The sequence below is a fragment of the Pipistrellus kuhlii genome, unplaced genomic scaffold (genome assembly GCF_014108245.1).
Source record: "Pipistrellus kuhlii isolate mPipKuh1 unplaced genomic scaffold, mPipKuh1.p scaffold_m20_p_12, whole genome shotgun sequence".
Taxonomy (NCBI): domain Eukaryota; kingdom Metazoa; phylum Chordata; class Mammalia; order Chiroptera; family Vespertilionidae; genus Pipistrellus; species Pipistrellus kuhlii.
In genome coordinates, this window is record NW_023425427.1 from 17,969,365 (window position 1) to 17,990,962 (window position 21,598).

At 54.3% G+C, this 21,598-nt stretch overlaps 2 protein-coding genes across 5 annotated transcripts; both read left to right on the plus strand.

Annotated features, from left to right (window-relative positions):
* Positions 1-3,985: 3,985 nt before the first annotated feature.
* On the plus strand, positions 3,986-10,907 carry ARID3C (AT-rich interaction domain 3C). Its single transcript, XM_036433500.2, has 7 exons — positions 3,986-4,372; positions 6,193-6,265; positions 8,051-8,234; positions 8,366-8,655; positions 9,431-9,613; positions 9,844-9,933; positions 10,391-10,907. Exons 1-7 carry the CDS (start codon positions 4,037-4,039, stop codon positions 10,489-10,491), a joined length of 1,257 nt encoding a protein of 418 aa, XP_036289393.1. The 5' UTR covers positions 3,986-4,036; the 3' UTR covers positions 10,492-10,907.
* A 524-nt stretch (positions 10,908-11,431) lies between these two features.
* On the plus strand, positions 11,432-21,598 carry LOC118716387 (ribonuclease P protein subunit p25-like protein). 4 transcript variants are annotated; one of them, XM_036433506.2, is made up of 7 exons: positions 11,432-11,588; positions 13,102-13,186; positions 13,881-13,967; positions 15,890-15,973; positions 17,148-17,206; positions 17,824-17,883; positions 18,059-18,362. In XM_036433506.2, the coding sequence occupies exons 1-7, from the start codon at positions 11,493-11,495 to the stop codon at positions 18,146-18,148; spliced, it is 561 nt and encodes a 186-aa protein (XP_036289399.1). In that variant the 5' UTR covers positions 11,432-11,492; the 3' UTR covers positions 18,149-18,362. The 4 variants fall into 4 exon arrangements, with proteins under 4 accessions (XP_036289399.1, XP_045435999.1, XP_036289400.1 ...); XM_045580043.1 differs by lacking the exons at positions 17,824-17,883; positions 18,059-18,362 and adding an exon at positions 20,808-21,598 and having other exon boundaries at positions 17,148-17,233; XM_036433507.2 differs by lacking the exons at positions 11,432-11,588; positions 13,102-13,186; positions 13,881-13,967; ... (2 more) ...; positions 17,824-17,883; positions 18,059-18,362 and adding exons at positions 19,763-19,878; positions 20,808-21,598.

Sequence of the window (21,598 nt, forward strand, 5' to 3'; positions counted from 1 at the left end):
TCAAGGATGAATGGATAAAGAAAATGTGATCTATATAATGGAATATCATTCAGCCATAAAAAAGAAATCCTGTCATTTGCAACATCATGGAAGGTCCTTGAGGACCATCTATATTATTCAACTCCTAATTTCTTGTCTCAGCCTAAACCTCTTCTCTGACCTCCAGATATCAGCTTCACATAGCTGACTGCCAACATCTCCACCTGGTTGTCTAATTGGCATCTCAAACTTAAAATGTCCAACATAAAGTTATTTCTCAGTTAAGTATACCTCCATTTACCCACCTGCCCAGGCCAAAAGCCAGGGAATCATCTTGAATACCTCTTATTCTCTCCCATCTCATATTCAAGACACCAACAGAGCATGTCAGCTTTATCTTTGAAACATTCAGAATCTAACCAACCTTGTTCAAGCTGTCAACATCTTGCATGGATTACTGCAATGGCCTAATTGATCCGCAGGCTTGCGTGCTGTGTGTGGGGTTCACCACGCAACAGCTAGACTCAGCCTTCCACTCTGTGCAGACATTTCTACAGGCTTCCCACTCATTCAGTGTTTTTACTGCCTCCAGGAACCTACGTCAAGGTCCATGTTACCTCTGACCATATATCTCACCACTCACCTCAGCCACCCTTGCTTTTTTTACTTTTATTTTTTGACACAACAAGCAAACTTCCACCATTGGATAGTTGCATCCACTATTCTGTCTGTAGTGTTCTCTAGGTATCTTCCTGGCTCTTTTCTTCCACGCCTTCCCAGTTCAGTTCCTGCTCTGAGTCCTTCCCTTAATCTGTGAATTAGAAGCCCTCCAGTGGTGGTTTTTAAATACCTCCGTAGCCTGGCCAGTGTGGCTCAGTGGTTGAGCATTGACCTGTGAACCAGGAGGTCACGGTTCAATTCCTGGTCAGGGCACATGCCCAGGTTGCAGGCTTGATCCCCAGTGTGGGGCAGGCAAGAGACAGCCGATCAGTGATTCTCATCACTAATGTTTCTATCTCTCCCTCTCCTTTCCTCTATGAAATATATAGATATCCCCATAAGTATTTTTATATTTCTCCCTTTAAGAGATGAATCCTAATTCCCTTACCCTTGAATGTGAGCTGGACATAGTTATGTGTGTGTTTTTTTTGTTTTGTTTTTAATATATAAAAATCTCTACCCTGTGCCCTCTAGTCCCCAGGAGACTCCCAAGCCATGTTTGTCTGCCTCTACACATTCAGTGGTTCTCTACTCTGGGCTCAGCCTTAGAGAGGGCTTGACTGCCCCAGAACTCACCACATAAAGCTATGTAGGGGAGGGCATTAATACTGGCTGGACCACCAAGGCTTCCTGGTGGGGAGGGTGTCTGACACTCAGGTCTGAAATCAAAGTGGGAGGACTCTGGAGTGAGCCAAAGGTGTGAGCAGAACTGAGCCTTTAGTGTGGCCAAGGGAGGGCCAAAGAGAGCAAGGACTTAGGACCACAGTGGGATTCGGGCTGGGAACAAAGGTAGAGGAGGGAGATAGGGAGAGCGAGGGTCACCCTGGTCTGAGAGGAGAGGACTGGTTGGGGGGGAGGGGAGAGAAAGCAAAAGTCACACCTGAATTTCTGCCTCTTGGGGAATCTTGGCCTGGGAGGAATCCTGCCTCACTGGGTATGAGGTCAGAGAATGATCCTCTGCTGGGTTTGAGTTTGACATAGCAGTTTCACACCCGTGTCAGGTGTCATCTATACAGACATATGTTGCTCTCACACGGCATCACCTCCAGGTGGCCCTCCTGCTTTTGGTAGGGTGAGTCCCTTAGATTCAGGAAGAAACGGGGATATGTATGAGGGTGCCAGAGAGGAATGGGATCCACACTGCTCAGAGCAGGAATGGTGACCTGCCATTAGGACCCCCAAATAACGAACAGCATCTGGGGGCAAGGGGGGGTAGGGTAGGCCTGAATCAGTGGGCAGAACGGGTCTGGAGAGTCACACACATGAGAGAAGATGGCCAAAATGCTGATCACTGTTGAAATGTGTGATGAGTATCGTTCTTTTAGTGTATGAGTTTGAAGATGTCTGTAATAAAGCACCCAGAAGAGCTTTAAAAAAAGAAAGAAAGAAAGAAAGAAAGAAAAGAAAGGAAAAGAAAAGAAAAGAAAAGAAAAGAAAAGAAAGGAAAAGAAAGGAAAAGAAAAGAAAAGAGAAAAACAGCAAAGCCCGGCTGACCTGGCTCTGGTTGATTAGTGACCTATGAATCAGGAGGTTATGGTTCGATTCCCATTCAGGGCACACGTCTGGGTTTTGGGCTTGATCCCCAGTGTTGGGTGTTCAGGAGGCAGCCAATCAATGATTCTCATCATTGACGTTTCTATCTCCCTTCCTCTCTGAATAAAAAATATATTTATAAGAAACCTGTGTGGCTGTGTATCTCCATGTAGTATGTGTACCTGCGGCAGGTATGGAATAGTGCAGAGATGTCCCAGTGTGTGTACACAGGCGTGAGTCCACCACCATAAGCACATATTGTGCAAACCGCAGCATCGGGCGGAGCACGAGAAGTGTCAGTTCTGTCCAGGCCTTCCGCACCCGCCCCAACATCCTTTGGAGCAATGCCCCTCAGGAGCTCAGCCATCAGCGCTGTGGTGACCTGCAGTGTCCCGTTAACTCAGTGTGTGAACCCGGGCAGCAGTGTGCCTGAACTTGGACGGGGTATGTTGGTGTGTGAGCACAGTTGCCTGTGTGTGAATGCCAGGCACTCACTGAGTGTGGGTGTCTGAGCGCCCTGGTCCCCAGTCCAATAGCGGTGGATTCCTCCTTCTCCTTTGCACGATCTCCACCTGCTCCCCAGCGCCCCCTCCCCCGAGGAACCTGGCTGTGCGGAAGGTGGGAGACACCTGTTGGGGGGCTGGGAGCGGCAGAGCCCATCGGGGCCTCTCTCCCGGCGTCCCCGCCCGCCCTGCCCCGCTCCGGTCCCGCCCCCGCGGCCTCTCGGAGCAGAGCTGAGAGGCACGGCGGCCAGCGGAGCGCACGGCGGAGGGAGCGCACAGCGGAGACCCAGCGCGGGAACCGAGCGGAGGCAGCGGCCGCCCCGGAGGCGGGCGCAGAGGGAGAGCCGTGGAGACGCCGGGGCCGGCGGGCCGCGCCAAGCTGGTGAGTGCAGCTGCGGGGTGCCAGAAGCCAGAAAGCGGGCATGGAGACTCCTCAGTCCCCTGCCCACCCCGTCCGGGAATCTGTGCCCGCCCGCCGCCCTCTATTCCTGCACTTCCACTCCTTGGCTGTAGTTCTCTGTGTCTCTGCCGTGTCTGCTTTCTCTGTGCCGGTCTGTCCCCTCCACAGTCTCGCCCTGTCTCTTTTTATCTCTTCTGTCTCTGTCTCCTGCAGCGTCTGTCTTTCCCGTTCTCTCTCAAGCCCCTGGCCCCCTAATTGTCTCTCTGTCTCTGTCTCTGTCTCTCTGGACTGCCTGTCACTCAGATCTTTGATATTTATCTCTTGCTCCCTTCTTTCTCTTATCTCCCCTGTCTCTCTACCTAGTGTCTGTATCTCTGTCATTCTCATCTCTGTCTCTCCATTCTTGAAACTGCCTGATATCTCCATCTTGGTCTCTCTCCGTCTCTGTCTCTTCCCACCTTTGTCTCTCCTTGTCTCTCTGTCCCATCTTGATTTCTATCACCTTGTCATAGTCTCCTCTTTCTTTCTCTCTCTCTCTTTCTCTCTCTCTCTCTCTCTGTCTCTCTCACTGTCCTCCATCTCTCTCTGTTTCTTGGTCCTTGTCATCCTCTTTGGCTCGCTCTCTGCCTGTCCTCCATCAACGCCCATTCCTGTCTCTTGGGCTTTGTCTCTCTTGCTCTGTCTACCCCTCTGTCAATCTCTGAGAAAGCCATCTTTCTGTCCTTTTCCTTATGGCCTCCCTGCACTTCCCGAACCCATCACCATCTCCCCTCGTGTTGGGGGTTGCAGGGGCAGCAGGGCCCAGCCACCATAATGCCCTCTCCCACAGGCGGCCCTCTCTTCAGGGCCCCGCCTGGTGCCCCCGCCCTCACCAGCGGGGGGACTGCGCCTGGAAGCTGTGATGGAAGCCCTGCAGAGGCAGCAGGCCGCCAGGCTGGCCCAGGAGATGAAGCCACCGGCCCCTCCACGCCCACCGCGCCCACGGCCACCGCCACCACCGCCACCACAGCCTCCCCTGCCTGGCCCTGGGATTCTGCAGGTCCTTGAGAGGGCCTCGGGGAAGGTTGGGGCTGAGAAAGAGGAGGATACCGGAGAGGATGAGGAGGGGGAGGAAGCTGGAGCCGAGAAAGAGGCAGCTGAGGAGAGTCCTCCAGGAACCCAGGGTCCCAGCTCACCTTCCAGCCAGCCCCCTGGACCTCATCCCCATGAGTGGACCTACGAGGAACAGTTCAAGCAGGTAGGAGCCCCTCAATGTCAGGCCCCCCCTCTCTTCCTCCTTTCTGAGCAAAAGCAGAGCCTGGCCCTGAGTAGCCTACCCACCCCTGCTGCCCTCTGGAAAGACAGAGACAGAGACCTGGAGAGAGACAGTGGGAAGATTGAAGGACAGTGACAGGAAGGAAGAGGTGGGCACCCGAGCACAGAGACATGGAAAGAAGCGCACAGGCAAATATTAAGAGGCGCCAGAGACACCCAGAAACGTGGAGGCCGGCAGATGGGAGGCTTTTGGTGAGGTCAGAAGGGAAAGTGGGAGGGATGTAGGAACCCTTAAGAATTTTGAAGGTGGGGGATCTGGGGACTAGGCATTCTAATGTCAGCAGCATCCTGCTCTAACTTCTCACACACCAAGTCACAAGGTCATATTTTAGCGACCTGTGGGAGTGTCTTGGGCTGCCTACTTCTGGCTTTGGAAGTAGAATGGAGGTTGCCCCTCTTTTGGTATCCCCATCATCTCTTCTCTGTCACATTCCCCCCATCCTAATCCTCTGACTGCCTGAGTGCTATGAGTGACAGTTCCCAGCCTGTGACAGCCTCTACAGGCACAGTGTGACTAACGGGCCATTGTGTGCATCTGGGAGCCACAAGATCTTAGTCGTAGGGCCGTATTTGAGTTCTTCCTCCCTATGGAACCCATGGGGATGTTATTCTAAGGCACTGCTCCAGGCTGTCATCATGAAGCATTCGGCAGGGCTGTGACTCTAGGTGTGCTATTCTGGGGGTGTTACCCGTAGGGCAGGCACGTCAAACGCGTGGCCAGCGGGCCGCATGCCTCGTTTATTTAAACAGTGTAGGGTGTTAGTCTTGGGTATTTCCCAGAAATGTTCACCTGAGGTTGGTAGTCTGTGACATTAGTGTATAAAGGAGTTTACTCGGGACTGTGTTACTCTGGAGATATGGCTCTGGCGACTGTTCCTCCTGGGTATAAATCTGGGGATTATTACTTAGAGAGGGTGTATGTTATTTGTGGGCATCCATCTAAGGGCTCAGCGCTTGTGAGAGCATAGATCTAAAGGTGAATCTCTGAGGCTTGTTACTAATGGGGGTTTTTACCAAGTTCTTATTGGGGGATGGAATGTTACCTATAGGTGTTACTCAGGGACTCTTACTCTGGGGTAAATGACTATTATTGTAGGGACTGCTCCTCCGGGTGGTGTTTGGGAAGTGATATTGGAGGGAGGCTGCAGGTGGCTGGGAATGTGTGGGATTTCCCCCTGGGCCTTTCAAGTCCTGACCCCACCAGTCCTGGGTGGTGCGGGGCCATTGCCTCTGTGGCAGCTTCTGTAGTGGGAAGGTCACTGTCCCTGGAAGATCAGGCTAGATGGTGGGGGCCCTAGGTTTCCATCCAGGAGCTTCTGAGCATCCATCCTGCCTGAGGGATGGGTGAGAGTCATTGTCCCCAACTCTGACAGAGATGTGACAGTCAAGAAGCCCTTGCAGGAATGACCAAGAGTGAATGAGATAGACCTGTCAGTTTCCTCAGTGGGGAACACAGCTCCAATTTGACTCCCTCCCTGCACTCTGTGCACTCCCTGGAGGACAAGCTGAGCCTCCTCAGCTTCCTCTCTTCCCCTGCTCCCCAGATGGGCGTTTGACCTGTCCAGGGCACTAGCTGTAGAGGGCCCCTGCATCCAGGGAGAGAGGGCCCAATGTTTGGGAGTTTACATTTCAGATCCTTCTTACCGCTTCAGCTGGGGACTCTTATTCAAGGTACAACCTGGGTTGGGGTCACAGGGGGAGGGAGGTGAGCAGAGCTGGAAAGTGACCTCAGTCCTCCCCCAGCTGTACGAGCTCGATGCAGACCCGAAGAGGAAGGAATTTCTGGACGACCTGTTTAGCTTCATGCAGAAGAGGGGTGAGTGTGGTGATGTAAGGTTTGAGGACGGGAGACTTCAGGGTTCAGTCCCCAGCCTGGATCCTCCCTGCAGAGGCCTGAGCTGGGCAGCACCTATCCTCTGGACCCTCAATAGCGTCTTTAACCTCTGACCCTGCCCTCCTCCTCCACCCAGCAATTAATTAGTGGCCAGCCCACTGGCAGGTTAATGAGTGTGGGATCAATTGGGAAGGTGGGAAGGGGAACTGGTGGGGGGCTGGCCTGATGGGAGGGGGCTTCCCACGACTAGGGGGCTGGGGACGCCTTGGCCCTCTTTTGCTGACCCTTCTTCCAGCCTTGTCTCTCCCCAGTTTCCCCTCGCTCCGGGCAGGGGACACCCAGCGTGCTCTGCAGCAGAAAGGACTGAGGTTAGACTGAAGGAAGGACTTCTCCAGGGATAGGCCATGAGCCATGTGCGTTGGGGCTATGGAGGAGGAGGAGGGGAAAGGAGGAGGAGGAGGAGGAGGAGGAGGAGGAGGAGGAGGAGGAGGAGGAGAGGAGGAGGAGGAGGAGGAGGAAGAGTCAGGGTGGGTGGCCGTCCATCACTTAGGCTTCTCCCCAGATTCATGGGTCCAAAGACTGACTCATTATCTCTCTCTACAAAGCTAATTAACTCACTCCGAGCGTGGCCTGATAAGCTGCTAATTAACTGGCTGCACAGAGCCCCCCTCCCCAGCGCAGAAGCTGGCCAAAGTCCCTCAGGCCCCGCCCCAGCCAGGCCCCGCACCCCTGAGGGTTCACTCCTAAGGAGGGACCCTCATGGGGGCCCAGATCCTTTTGTCCCTCAGGGAGACCTAGCCACTGTGGTCCCCGTGTACCCTCCCTGCCCCTTTCTTGAGGTCTCCCCTCCACTGGAGGTTGGGGGGTAGGCTGGTCAGAGCTGACCCTCTCACTTCCCCCACCAGGCCCAGAGCCATGCCTCCCTCAAGTCTTCCCTCCCTCGAGTCCTGCCTCCCTCCGCTCCCTCTGCAGGGGGAGGGGTCTCCCGGGGCCGATAATTTCCCCCCATTAATCAGGCCGCAGCTAATTGTTCGGGTCCAAAGGCGGCAGCGGAAGGGGACGGGATCGGTAAGGAATTAACTGGGGCCCATCGCTCAGAGCAGACAGGCCCTTTTGTCAGGACCGGCCGGCGGGGGCGGGCGGCGCGGGCTGCGGAGTCGGCCAGCCGGGGCTGGGCCGCTTCTCCCTCCACCGCCCTCCGCTTCGCCCCGCCGGCCGCTGCTCAGGGGAGTCCGGCTGCTCAGCACAGTCAGGAGGTCCTTCTTAGGGTCTACTCCAGGGGTCGGCAGACTGAAGCTTGGGGACCAAATCTAGCCTCCTGAGAGTTAAGAATGCCATTGTATTTTTAAATAGTGTAAAAACCTCACTCCCAGACGTGTGAAATTCGAATTTCAGAGTCCATAAACGACGTTTTATTGGAACAGAGCTGCCCAGCTGCTTTCAGCTACCATGCAGGGCAGAGTCGCTCTGGAGAGACCGTTTGGCCCATAAAGCCCGGACATCGCACATCCGGCCCTTTGCACAAGTTTGCCTGCCCCGGGTCTAGCCTCCTGCGCCTCCTCGGGGCTCTCCAGGCTCTGCCTAGAATGCCACCTCCCTCCCACCTCCCCTTCCTTTCCTTTCTCCGTGCCCCGCCCTGTCCCCCCCCCCCCGACCTCGTCCCAGCATCTCACTGCTCCAGCCTCCCCCCTCCCCCCAGCACCCCGGGATGCCCGGAGGCTGGGTCCTCTCCTACGGCCTGACTCTCCGCTCCCCACCCCGCACCAGGGACGCCGGTGAACCGCGTGCCCATCATGGCGAAGCAGGTGCTGGACCTGTACGCGCTGTTCCGCCTGGTGACGGCCAAAGGCGGCCTGGTGGAGGTCATCAACCGCAAGGTGTGGCGCGAGGTAACGCGCGGCCTCAGCCTGCCCACCACCATCACCTCGGCCGCCTTCACGCTCCGCACCCAGTGAGGCCCGGGGGGGGGGGGGGGGGGGGGTAGGGGAATGGGGGGGGGGGGTGGAGGGAGTGCGAGGCGGCTCCGGGTCCCGATCGCCGGGCGCCGCTTCCCCAGCGCACACGCCCCCCGCCCGCCCGCAGGTACATGAAGTATCTGTACCCGTACGAGTGCGAGACGCGCGCGCTCAGCTCCCCCGGGGAGCTCCAGGCCGCCATCGACAGCAACCGGCGCGAGGGCCGTCGCCAGGCTTACACCGCAGCCCCGCTCTTCGGCTCCACCCGGCCGCCCCCTCGGGGCACCCCGGGCCCCGCCTCCGTGCCCGGCTCCGCCCTGCCAGCGCCCCCGCCCGGCCCCCGCCCCGCCCAGGCCTCCGCCTCCAGGCTGCCGGCGCTCGCCTGCGCGCAGCTGAGCCCGAGCCCCATTAAGAAAGGTGTGAGGGGGCGAGGCGCTGGGGTTCTTATGGGGCTCTGAGACCCAGGGGTACGCTGAGATATAGGGAACATTAACATAGGGGACAATGAAGTGCGGGAGGCGTGGAGGGACGGGGCAATGGGGACTGATGGGGCACTGAGATTTGATGCACTCTGATCTTAGGGGTCCTGAGGTTTGGGGTCAATGAAGCCTTGTGGACCCCGGAGTAAGGGTTACTGTGGTAAGCGGCTGAAGGTCCTTTATCCAAAGCAATTCCATTTACACCTGTCCACCCAGGGTTCCTATTTGCATGTGGTTTGTGCCTTCTGTGACCTGGATTATTTAACAACTGAGAACAGGAGATCCTCCAAATTTTGGGCCAATTTAGACGTATATTGGCACTTTGAGTCCTAGCCGATGTGGCTCAGTTGGTTGGATCGTACTCCTGTACACCAGAGGGTGGTGGGTTCTATTGACACATACCTGGGTTTCAGAGGCAACCGATTCTCTCATTCTCTCTCTCTCTCTCTCTCTCTCTCTCTCTCTCTCTCTCTCTCTCTCTCTCCCCCCCCCCCGCCCCCAATCTCTCTATCTAAATAACAACAAATCAACATATTGGCTTTTTGGGCTCTCCAGTTTCAAGCCTCTAGGCTGAGACTCCGGATGGGAATGGAGATTGAAGATGGTGCTTGAACTTGGGTGACTGACCTCCCTCGGTGTCAGGCCTGGGGAGAGAACTAAATGCAGAGACTGACGTGATTGGGTCAGGGGGGCTGAATCGCCTGTTTTTCCAGAAGAGAGTGGAATTCCAGCTCCTCGACTGGCACTGCCTGTGGGCCTGGCCCTGGGACCTGCACGGGAGAAGCTGGCACCAGAGGAGCCTCCAGAGAAGAGGGCTGTGCTGATGGGGCCCATGGAGCCACCTCAACCCGGTGCACCCCCGAGTTTTCTGCCCCATGGCAAGGTTCCCCTAAGGGGTGAGGAAGGGCTTGTTGCTAATAGGGTTTTGGGCCTGTGCACAGTGGGAGGACAGACCCATTACCTGATAGGCATTGGAGGTGGGGCAGGCAGATCCCTAAATAGACAACTGTGTGATTATAGGTTGAGGCTGAAGTTGAATGGGGGTATCTATGGGGATGGAGGGGGGAGATTGTAAGTCTGAAGTGTGATTCCCAAAAATGTGACTCCCCTGCCCCCTTCTGGACAGAAGAGCGGCTGGATGGGCCTCTCAATCTGGCGGGCACTGGTATCAGCAGTATCAACATGGCCCTAGAGATCAACGGGGTGGTCTACACAGGTATGGGTACTGCATGCTGTCTGCACTGGCATGGGGTCAGGGGTATTTACATTGGCGTGGGGATTTTAGACTTTTTCTACTTACATGAGATTCAGGGATATCCAAACTTGCATGGGTAATATGGGGTTCAGGGGATTGCTGCATTGGCATGGGTTAAAGGGTCTGTCCACATGGCATGGGGGTCAAGGCATGACCCTCTATAAGTACCATGGTTACCATGGGATGTCAGCCTTGTCATGGGCCTATCTATTAGTGTAAATATTGTTTACTTGTTTGAGGGTATCTATGTTAGCATAGGAGTCTCTGACTGACCCAAGGGTTTGTCCTCATTGGTTTGTGGCAGAGGTGTGTGTGGTGTAGCGATAAGGTCACTAACTTTTGTTTCCTTCTTCTGTTTCCCTGTCATTCCCTCTCCTGCTTGTATTTTCCCTCTACCATCTCCTCACCCCTTTGCCAGGCATACTCTTTGCCCGCCGCCAGCCTGTGCCAGCTTCCCAGGGCCCAATTAACCCTGTGCCCCCAACCCCTACAGGGCCCCCTTCCAGCACCTCACCCTGAGAGCTCCCACCTTGAATTAAGAGTCCTAGCCCATTGCTGGTGGGCGGGGGATGGGGGGAGACACCCCCTCCACTTTGATTCTTCCAGAGGGTTCACCCTAGGATCCAGTCCTGGGAGGTGACCACTCCCCCCACATGCCATATGGACTTGAAGCCAAAGTGTTGTTTGTTTGTTTGATGTTATATCTACCTCATTGTAAAGGGAGGGCACTTCCTCTCTGGCCAGTTTCAGCAGCATCTACCAAAGAGTCCTGCCCCTAGTAACCCCCATCATCTCCTCACTTTGTCGATGTCATGTCTAGGACCCTACCTCTTGGAGTCAGACCTGCTTCTTCTCTTCAGGAGCCATATGAAGGGTTGCATTGGGATGTTGTGAAGGAGATGTCCCTCTGGATAATAAAGCTGTAGTCCCTCCCTTCCTCCCCAGTGCCTCTTCTTGTTTGTATGTGGGGGTTGGAAAAGGAATTATGTGGTTTACAGGCTGCGTTGGGCCAAGGGTTCTCAGAGGGAAGACAGAACAGCAAAGGCCTATGAGAATAGAAGAGCTCGGTCTCATGAGTCCGACTGCCGGGGTTCAAATCCTGATTGTGCCACTGTAGTACTGAGTGGTCCCACCGTTTGAACCTTATTAGACTCTAAAAGGTTATGGTATCTATTGATCTAAACTTTAGATTCTAAAGGAATGGACCAATCCTGGAATAATGAGTGTATTTATATGTGCAGCTTCGGGGAATGAGGTGGAGAAACCTCTTTGGTACCATGAAACGAGAAGAAGAAAGGTAAAGGTTGTCTTGACAAACAGGCGTAGTCGTTGCCTAGGTAACCAGACAACTTTCGACTCTCTTCGCTGGCCCAGCCGGCCACTTCCGGCACTGAAGGCCTGGGACGTGACGTCACTTCCTAAACGGAGGGGAGCCCGTGCACTCGGATTGGCTAGCCTTCTCCTACTTGGACGGACATCCCGCCCTCCAGCTGTTCCCTGGTTGAGGCGGGGCGGAAGCGATGGCGGCTGTGACCGATGTGCAGCGGCTGCAGGCCCGCGTAGAGGAATTGGAGCGCTGGGTGTACGGACCGGGTGGGGCACGCGGCTCGCGGAAGGTGAGCGGGTTGAGCCCAGGAGTCCCTTTCTGAGGCAGAGCGAGGGCGGGCTGCTGGCCTGTGCCTCGGGATGGATGCCGTGCCAGTCCCGTCGCCTACCGTCCGGCCTTTGAAATAACAAAGGTCCGAGACCTCCCGGAGCACTTTGGACCCCCTGGGTCCATGCCCTTGCAGGGAACTGCGGGGTATTAGGTATTAGGCCCGTCTAAAACGGGCTCAGGATGAACCCTAAGACTCTGCACCTGCCAGCTGTGGAGACCTGACACCCTCCGGAAGCTGGCTAGCGAGAGTTTCAGAAAGAGCTGCAGCCCACGAAGCCCTTTGTCGCGAAGCCCTGTGTAATTAATTGCTAAGTGAATTGTGCAGAAGGAGGTCCATGGGATTAGAGGAGGCAGAGCAGAGGTGCTTAAGGAAGGCTCCGGGGCGCTGGAGGGGGGGTTGCCGGGGCGGGGTGGGGTGGGGGGTAAGAGATGAGGTCACTGGGATTAGGAGGGGAAAGGATTGGACACTGGGTTTTTCGATATGGACTGGCACTTCTTCACACCAGTAACTGAATTTTGACAACTGTGAAGCCCAGTGGCCCTCTTATCCCCTTTTTCACTATGGGAAGACCTTTTACTGAAGGTGGAGTGTCGGATATCCTGGATTTAAGTGCACCAGAGGCAGTGATATCTGTACACCCTTGTGGAACTAGTGGGTGCTAGCAGAATGTGCCCTATTTGAGGACGGACTTCTCAAAACATTCTCTCCCTTAGACATCTATGATGCTTACCCTCATGGTTTTTCTTCTACAAGAATGACTGTGCTGCTCAGTTTTATTTGCCTCCCCATATATTTGACCCTTGAATTTTGGGTGAGATCATTCACTTCCATTGCCTCTCCATCTATTCAGCCCTTTAATATTGGGATTCCTCATCCTCTTCCCTTAACGTCTAGGTAGGTTCAGTCAGAGAGGTGGGAACCAGAGAATATATGATCTCGGAATACATAATAATCTGGCCACTCGGTGTATATCCTATATAATAATCCTATATAATAAAAGGCTAATATGCAAATTGTCTCCTCGATCAGGAGTTCCACCAGCAGGCAGGCTGGCCAACCACCCATGTCTCCTCCCTCTGGCCAGGCTGGCTGGATCCCACCCATGCACAAATTCATGCAGCGGGCCACTAATATATATATATACTGAGTGGCCAGATTATTATGTGTTCAAAAATCATAATAATCTGGCCATTCAGTATATAGTATATGCCAGTGTCCCATAAACTGTAAAATAGTTCATTATCTCCCCAATCAAACTAGAAACTCCCCCAAGGAGTACATGATTATCTCCCTGTTCACATTGAGGATTCCTGGAAAGTAGAGTTACATCTCCTTTAATACAGGAGAAAGTGACCAACCTAGATTTCTGTGGCAAAGAGGTTTGGGGGTCTGAGGGAATGAGGGTTCTTCGTATCTTCCAAGCCTTGAACCAGGTGGTGCATCTTGGAAATAACTTTCACTCCCCTTACAGGTGGCTGATGGCCTGGTCAAGGTGCAGGTAGCTTTGGGGAACATTGCCAGTAAGAGAGAGAGAGTGAAGATTCTGTACAAAAAGAGTAAGTTTCAGTCAGGCGCCTGCCTGCCGCCTTCTTTCCCATGCCTGTACTCCCTGAGGACTGGCTTGGTTCTTCAGCCCCTTAGGTCACTGGAGTTGTCCTTTGGGGACAGAATGTGAAGACGTTTCCCTGTTGAAATGGTGAATGGGGGTACGCTTTCTATTTTGTGGTAAAACTTCAAGCCCATGGCAGTGCCCCAAGTGATGGGATAAGAGCTCTGTCTGAGAGATCCCTTTGGTGAAGTATGGAGAACAGGTATGGCATTTCCACAGGCAAGATCTCTCGGCAGGAAATGAATTAGCCACCAGAGTTCTACCTTTGGCTCAGCCAGGCCTTTTTGGTTGTGTCAGAGCTAGCAGCCTGCTCAGTAATTAGAAATCAGATAAAGCTCTGGTTGTCTTGGTGGCACTGAGGGGCAAGGGGCCTTCCACCCCTGGTGAACATAGGTCAGTGAGAATACCGAGGGCCCCAGGATACTCCGAGCTCTAAAGTTTGAGGTCAGCCAGCAGGTGATCAGAGGGGAGAGACAGGGAAGTATGGATAGGAGCCCTGGTAGAGGCCCTGCCAACAGACACTGTAGGCGTCAGCTCCTCACTGAAGCCTCTCCCCAAGGTGGACCATTCCCCCAATATCCTTCATAAAACAGACCCTCACTCCCCAACCCTAATCCATTTTCCATCTTGTACTTTTCTAGTTGAAGACCTGATCAAATACCTGGATCCTGAGTACATTGACCGCATTGCCATACCTGATGCCTCTAAGCTGCAGTTCATCTTAGCAGGTGTGCAAGTGCCTCTGGGGATGCGGATTGTGGGGGAGTTTGGGCACAGAGATGGCCTCCCTGCCAGTGCTAATGGGTAAAGCCCAGGGAACTGCTGTCTGGAATTCTGGCCATCGGCTGGGCTTCAGCTGGGGTGGTCCTGTGGTTCCTGAGTAGCTCTGGGTGTGGTATGCTTCCGAACCACCTGGAGGCCATGGTGCTAGCCCCAGTGGGAGTGACTCCAATGTTCTATCAGTGGTTAACTTCTAGGATTTTCCTTTGGAATCTTTCTCACGTCTGCTCGCAGGGGACCTTCTAGGAAAGGGAGGAGCAGGGAGCATTGCATTTGGGAGAGGAAAATATTGGCATGAGTTTCTACATCTTTTTTTTATTTTTTTATTTTATTGATTTTTTACAGAGAGGAGGAGAGAGGGATAGAGAGCTAGAAATGTCGATAAGAGAGAAACATCGACCAGCTGCCTCTTGCACACCCCCTACCGGGGATGTGCCCGCAACCAATGTACATGTCCTTGACCGGAATCGAACCTGGGACCTTTCAGTCTGCAGACCGACGCTCTACCACTGAGCCAAACCGGTTTCAGCTACATCTTTTTTTTTTTCATATGAGAAAGCTCTGGGATTTCAGAGTTCTAGGCAATGTCTGCTCATCAGATAGTCAACCACTCCATGAGGCAGGGTTTTTCAAGCACCTGTGCTTGTTCATTCTTTGAAAAGATGTTTAATAATCATCTATTGCATCAAATTCAGGAAATCTCTTGCACTAACTTCTAACTATATATATATATAAAATCAATTATATATATATACACATACATATATGTATATATATATATATATATATATATATATATATATATATATATAATTGATTTTTTACAGAGAGGGGGGGAGAGGGATAGAGAGTTAGAAACATCGATGGGAGAGAAACATCAATCAGCTGCCTCCTGCACACCCCCAACTGGGGATGTGCCTACAACCCAGGTACAACGCTCTATCCACTGAGCCAAACTGGTTTTGGCTCTTGGACTAACTCTTGAATCCAGCCTCTCCCTCCCTCCCTTTGGCTGCTGCCTCAGTGTTCATCCACTCACACTTGAACGGTTACAGTTTCCCAAGTCCTCTTCTTGACCCTAGCAATTCCCTTCTTGCCTGAGGTCCAGTGTCATCTTTCCAAAACACATTTCCAACATGCCACTTTGTCTGCTGAGGAACTTCAGTGTCTCTTTCTCTCTCTCCTGGCCAGGATAAAGTCCTAAGTCCTTAGCCTGCCACTCAAAGCCTTCTGCAGTTTGTTGGATCTCCCCTCCCATCCAGCTGTTTCCTGTGCTCTCCTTTGACCAGTTCAGCAAGTTAAATTCTTTTTCCTCTGCTAATTGACAAGCACTCCTGCCTCCAGATGTTTGACATAACAGTCCTCCCTCCTTCGGTGCCCTTCCTACTCTTTGCAACCATCGAAATCCCCTGCACAGGGCCATGCTGTCCTTATTGGACTCTTCTGTCACTGCCCCAGTTCTCCAGAGCCTCTGAGCAGAACCGGCCTGGCAGCGGCCACGTCTCCTCTTTCAGACCCTCCCTTCCCAGGAGCCCTGGGTGTGGGGTCCTAAGTCCGAAGTACTTTGTCTGCTGTGGCCTCCGAGGGGCTCACTGAGTTTGTTGAGGCTAGAGGAAAAGGCCTTCAAGTTAAAAATCAGAGAAAGGTTGGATTTGGAGAAACTTAGAGGCTCCTTGGCCTCAAGATGGGTCAGACCAGAGGCATTCAGGTTGGTTGGGGGCAGAATGGGGGAATGTGCCCCTTGAGGAGGGGCAGTGGCTCCAAGCTCCAGGACCCAGCCATCTCCCCTGCCAGGATCTCAGCCTCTTGCATTGGAGTAGCAGTGCCTAGGCTTGCCTCACTGCCACTATCTTGTCTGTTTACTCCTCAGAGGAGCAGTTTGTCCTCTCCCAGGTTGCACTTCTGGAGCAGGTGGAGGCTTTGGTGCCCATGCTGGACAGCGCTCAGATCAAAGGTACCCCTCCGCTATTCCGCCTGGGGAGGTGGGTGGATGGGCAGGAACTCCCTGTGCCTCAGGCTCCCTGGGCTCAGGCTAGGTCTGCTCCTTGTCTTTATTATTTTTTTTTTTTCCTTTTCATTTTTAACCCTTATCTAAGGATTTATTATTTTTTTTAATTGATTTCAGTAAGGGAGAGGGAAAGAGAGAGAAACATTGATTGGTTGCCTCCCATACACACACCGACCAGGGATTGAACCCACAGCCTGGGTATATGCCCTGACCAGAAAGTGAACCCATGACCTCCATGGGATGCCGCTCCAACCAACTGAGCCACACCACCAGGGCCCTTGTCTTTATCTTTAACCTGGCGGCTACTTGCCTTCTGCGTTGGGATTAGAAATTGCCAAGGCAGAACCCCGCCAATTTTGGCCTAAGGATAGCAATGTAAGCCCAGCAGCCCCAACTCTGAGGATTCCTTCTGCCTTTTATCCCACCTCTCAGCACCTGTCTTTTAGGGCGCTGCAGAGCCCAGATTTTACTGTCAGAGTCTCTCTGCCAGGTATGTGAACGTGTGTTAATTCCTCCTGCCACACTGCTGAGAGCAGTCTCTATGCCTGGGTTCGGACAAGCAGACAGTGGCTTTAATTGAATCCAGATATCCGTCCTGTCTGTCTCTGGAGGTCCCAGCTCCCCCTCCCGGCCCCTGGTGAGCTACCTGCTGCGCCTCTGACAGCCTTAAGGCTTTGGGTATTGGATCTCAGGTGGCCAGCGCAGGGACCTGGCGCTTATCCTCAGCCCACCCGCAGGCACCCTGTCCCCTACGTCAGGCAGACCTGGTCCCACTGGCCGAGAGCAAAGGGACAGGTCCCACGCTAGGTAAAGCTCTTTTTACCTGCCACTGCTTCTGATGCTGGAGTGGAGGTATGGGGAACCTCTGGGGACCCCAAGGTTTTGACTTCTGGGGGCCGGTATCTTCCCCTCCTTTTTGGGTCCTAGAATATGACTGGCGTGAGCAGGGAGTCCTACCACCTCCTCCAGCTGCAGCGGTCGATGAAACCTGGCGTTTGTTTAGTTTCTCCACTCAATACTCTAATCCTGCCAAAGACCTAATAGACTATTGAGCAGTCTCGTGGGGGGGGGGGGGGGGGAGGCACAAGCATCATCGGGCAGTGTGCATTGTGTTTTACAGCCGTTCCTGAGCACGCCGCCTGCCTGCAGCGCTTGGCCCAGATCCACATCCAGCAGCAGGTATGGGGGGGAGAGAACCGGCAGGTGGTGAGGCTCCGAGTCCCCACCCCGGCCGCCTGGGGAAACAGCCTCACGGGAAACAGCCTTGGGCTCCCCTGATATCAGCTCCAGCGGAAACTTGGGGATCTATCCTTTATTTTCCATCAGCCTTAGAGAAGGGAAGGGACTCTGCTAGAGCCACATCCAGGTCTCCTGCCTCCCAAAATAGGGTTACTCTGAAACACCAAAAGGTTGAGTTGGGAGGTATTCAAGAATCCCTGGGGACGGTGTATCCTTGACCATGGGTGGAAAAGCTGTGTGTGTGTGTGTGTGTGTGTGTGTGTGTTTTACTATTACCAGGCTTTATTGTAAATTCAAAAAGGGTTCAGAAATAGGGGAGGGGGTGAGGTGAAAATGTTTCCTTAAATGTGCGGTCCATTCCTCCTTCCATCAGCTTTAAAACTGCTGTTTGTGTACCCATTTTGTGGCCTCAGTTTACCCCTTTAGAAATTTGCTTCTTTTGGCTCTGGGGTTAAGCGTCGCCTCTCTGGGGGATGAGGGGCCCTGATGAGGCAGGAAGGTTGTGGGAAACGAGGGCTTTGTCCATCTTCTTTCTTTCCCACACCTTAACCCCACAGGACCAGTGTGTGGAGCTCACTGAGGAGTCCAAGGCTCTCCTGGAGGAATACAACAAAACGGTATCCTTTCTGCTCAGCCAGGCCCCTGAGGAGTTGTACTTTTCTCCCATCTCTAGCTCTGTCTCTCAGCCCATCCCAACCAGCTCTATTCCCCTGCTCCCCCACCCTTTTGGCAGATGCAAAATATCTGCACCACCTCACTCAGACTCCTGTTTTCACCTTAACTTGCAACTAGACAATGCTTCTCTCCAAGCAGTTCGTGCAGTGGGATGAGCTTCTTTGCCACCTAGAGGCCGCCAAGCAAGTGAAGCCAGCAGAGGAGTGATGGCTGCTACCCATCCCACAGTGGGCCAGGGCAGCCAGGCTCTGGGGCCCTGTGCCAACCTCGCCTCTCTTAGGGCAGAGGCAGCTCCGTATTTATTGGATTCACAGCCTACCTGTCCGCACTCAGATGGGGCCCTGGGGTCACAGGTCAGGCTGCTTTGCCTACCCTCCCCTCATCAGTATCCTATTCCAGGGACAATAAACTGTATAGATCACCGGAGGAGTGTGCCGGATTCTTGGTCTAGGATGGGGATGGGATGAGGATGGGGGTGATGGAGGGCAGTGTTGTCAACCTTCATAGTGGCTGAACCAGGAGCTGTGCTCATCCAGGTCTAGCTTTCGGGGAGTGTAGGGCTCTCAGGACGAATGCTCTCATTTGGTTGGTGTGAGTGGAACATTCACTTATGTATCTATTTATCCCACATTTCCCAATTATCCCTCTTTATGTATGATTCCGTGCCAGGTGGGGAGGATACAGTTAGGGTCCACCTGATCCCTGCTCTGCACAGGCTAGCTGTGAGATAGTCGTGGAAAAGGGCAGTCCCATCAGGTGGACACAAGAAAAGGATGGAGGAGGCAGCCCTAGGCGATATGCAGGGTCTTTGAGAGCCCAAAGAGCAGCAGGTGCAAAGGCAGAAAAAGCCCCTAAGTTTCTTAATTGGTAGTCTTAGTAAGAGGTTTGGACCCATTAAGGAATGAGAAGGACGCATGAGAAAGAGCAGAGATTAAAATTGTCACCTCATTCCACCAAGTGTTTGCTGCCCCCTTGTGGCCTCAGGGGGTGCTGTAGCTCCAGGCTCCCACCTCCGCTGTCTCAGGCATCTCAAATTCAGCTTGTCCGAAACAAGTCTGGAGCTGGAAGTCCTCCTAGGCCCTTACCTCCTTTGTCCAAAAAGCCACCAGCTTCTCACCGTGCATACCTCCTAATATCCCAACTTAATCTGCATTTCTCCATTCCCACTGCCATTTTTCCGCCTCGTTCACTAATTTAACAAACATTCGGGTACCTGTTATAAGCCCGGCACCTGAGTGTCTCAGTGGCCACATCCCCAGGACCCAGGGGCCTGTGAATCACTAGCGATTGCGGCCAGATTCTTCCCCCTCCTTCCTTCAATGCAGCCAGAGTGAGCTGTGCACACGAGCTATGTTGACTGACCCCTGAAGAAAACTCCCTGGCCCGCTAGTGCCTACGGAATGAGGTCAAAGCGCAGAACTCGGCGACCAAGGCTCCGCCCGTGCAGCAGCCACTCCAGACGGAGCCTCGTGTCCCTGTCCAGAGTGAAGCCTTTGCTAACGTGCAAGGGCCAAGACCTTCCCATCCTTCAGATGCGAGGCGCCTCCTCCCGCCCCAGTAGGAGTGCCCCTTCCCCAGGCGGGACACCATAGACTGAGCGTGCTTTGGATCCCTGGACGTCCCAGCCGTCCCGGCCATTCCGGCCAAACTTACTCCTAGACTTCCTGGTCACCCAGTTTACCGCAGGGGCTCCGCGGGTCCCGCTCCTCAGGCCCCGCCCCGCCAAGACCACGCCTCTCATCCCAGGCTCCGCCCCACCCATCATACTGGGCCCCGCCCTCCTCAGATCTCGCCCTGCAGGCACCGCCCACCCACGAGACCACGCCCCTCAGCATAGGCCCCGCCTACAGGCATGCGCGGTCCCGTGGCCTCGGCGCGTTCCCGGCCAGCGCGCCATCTTGGCTCTGGGTCGGGCTTGAGGCGGCGCAGTTGCGGCGGTGAGAGCCGGAACCTAGCGGGTTGGGGGTCACCTGGAGGTGGGGGCGGGCAGGGGAGGCCGGCGTTGGGCCGTGCGGCCTGCAGGAACTGGGGCGACCTGTGGCGATAGAGGCAGCCGAGCCGGCGGGCCCGACGCCTGGAGTTCCCCAAGCAAGTCCGCGCCCGCCGCTCTCCCCCCATTCCATGGGGTAGGGGGGTGACTGGGAATCTCGGGGTGAGGGGTGCTCGACCCTGTTCTGGGGATTTCGGTGCGACGGAGGGGTTAGTTCTGTCTTTGAGGGTTTTAAAAAAAATAATTTATTGTTGAAAGTGTTACACACGCCCCCTTTTTCTCCCCATTGACTCCTAGCCCGCCCTGGCCCCAGGCCTTATATTCACACTAGGTCTTTGGTTGATCTCTTCCCACCCACCCTTGAGGGGCATTTGACCAGGGCTCTTGTCTCTGCCTCAAAGCTTGAGGGGATTTGGACCTTTTCTTTCTTTTAAAATATATTTTATTGATTTTTTACAGAGAGGAAGAGAGAGGGATAGAGAGTTAGAAACATCGATGGGAGAGAAACATCCATCAGCTGCCTCTTGCACATCCCCTACTGGGGATGTGCCTGCAACCAAGGTACATGGCCTTGACCGGAATCCAACCTGGGACCTTTCAGTCTGCAGGCGGACCCTCTATCCACTGAGTCAAGCCGGTTTTGGCTGGACCTTTCTTAAAGAGCCCAGTGCTGTGGGAATTTGGTCCAGCCTCGGGCAGAGGGAGGGTTAAGGCCCTGCCTGGGGAATGGGGTGTGTGAGGTACAGCCCTTCCCAAGGTGAGGCAGGAGTGGCCCCTGTTGGTTGTCTTGTTCCTGGAGATCGGGGATGAGGAGCGGGGCTGTGTCTGGGAGAGCCAGGGCACACTGCTGAGCATTCATCTGGTTCTTCCTTGCAGTGGGCAGTGAGAGTCGAGGCAACAGCCAGCAGGATGGAGCACTACCGGAAAGCTGGCTCTGTGGAACTCCCGGCGCCGTCCCCGATGCCCCAGCTTCCTCCTGATACCCTGGAGATGCGGGTCCGAGATGGCAGCAAAATCCGCAACCTGCTGGGGCTGGTGCTGGGTCGTTTGGAGGGCGGCGGCACGAGACACGTGGTGTTCTCAGGTTCCGGCCGGGCTGCGGGGAAGGCTGTCAGCTGTGCTGAGATCGTCAAGCGGCGGGTCCCAGGCCTGCACCAGCTTACCAAGCTGCGCTTCCTGCAGACTGAGGACAGCTGGGTACCAACCTCCCCGGACACAGGCCTAGATCCCCTCACAGTGCGCCGACATGTGCCTGCAGTGTGGGTACTGCTGAGCCGGGACCCCCTGGACCCCAATGAATGTGGCTACCAGCCCCCAGGGGCGCCCCCTGGCCTGGGCCCCACACCTAGCTCCAGCTGTGGCCCCCGACCCCGCAGAAGGGCTCGAGACACGCGGTCCTGAAGACCGGCTGAGCAAGCTATTCTCCAAGCCCGACCGTCTGACAAGCCTCTAACTGCTCAGCATCCCCAACAAGACTTGAATCCACAGAGTGGGCCTCCCTGTTCTGATTCCCCTTCCCTCTGGCATATAAAAGGGGCTGCTACAAAGAGTGACAGGTGTGGGGTCTCAGCTGGCTTACTCTGCCTTCCATACAGTGCCTCTGATCTGCCTTCAGACAGAGGTCCAGGGAGTGGGTTAGGAAATAAAGGTTTTGCCGTTTGTCTGTC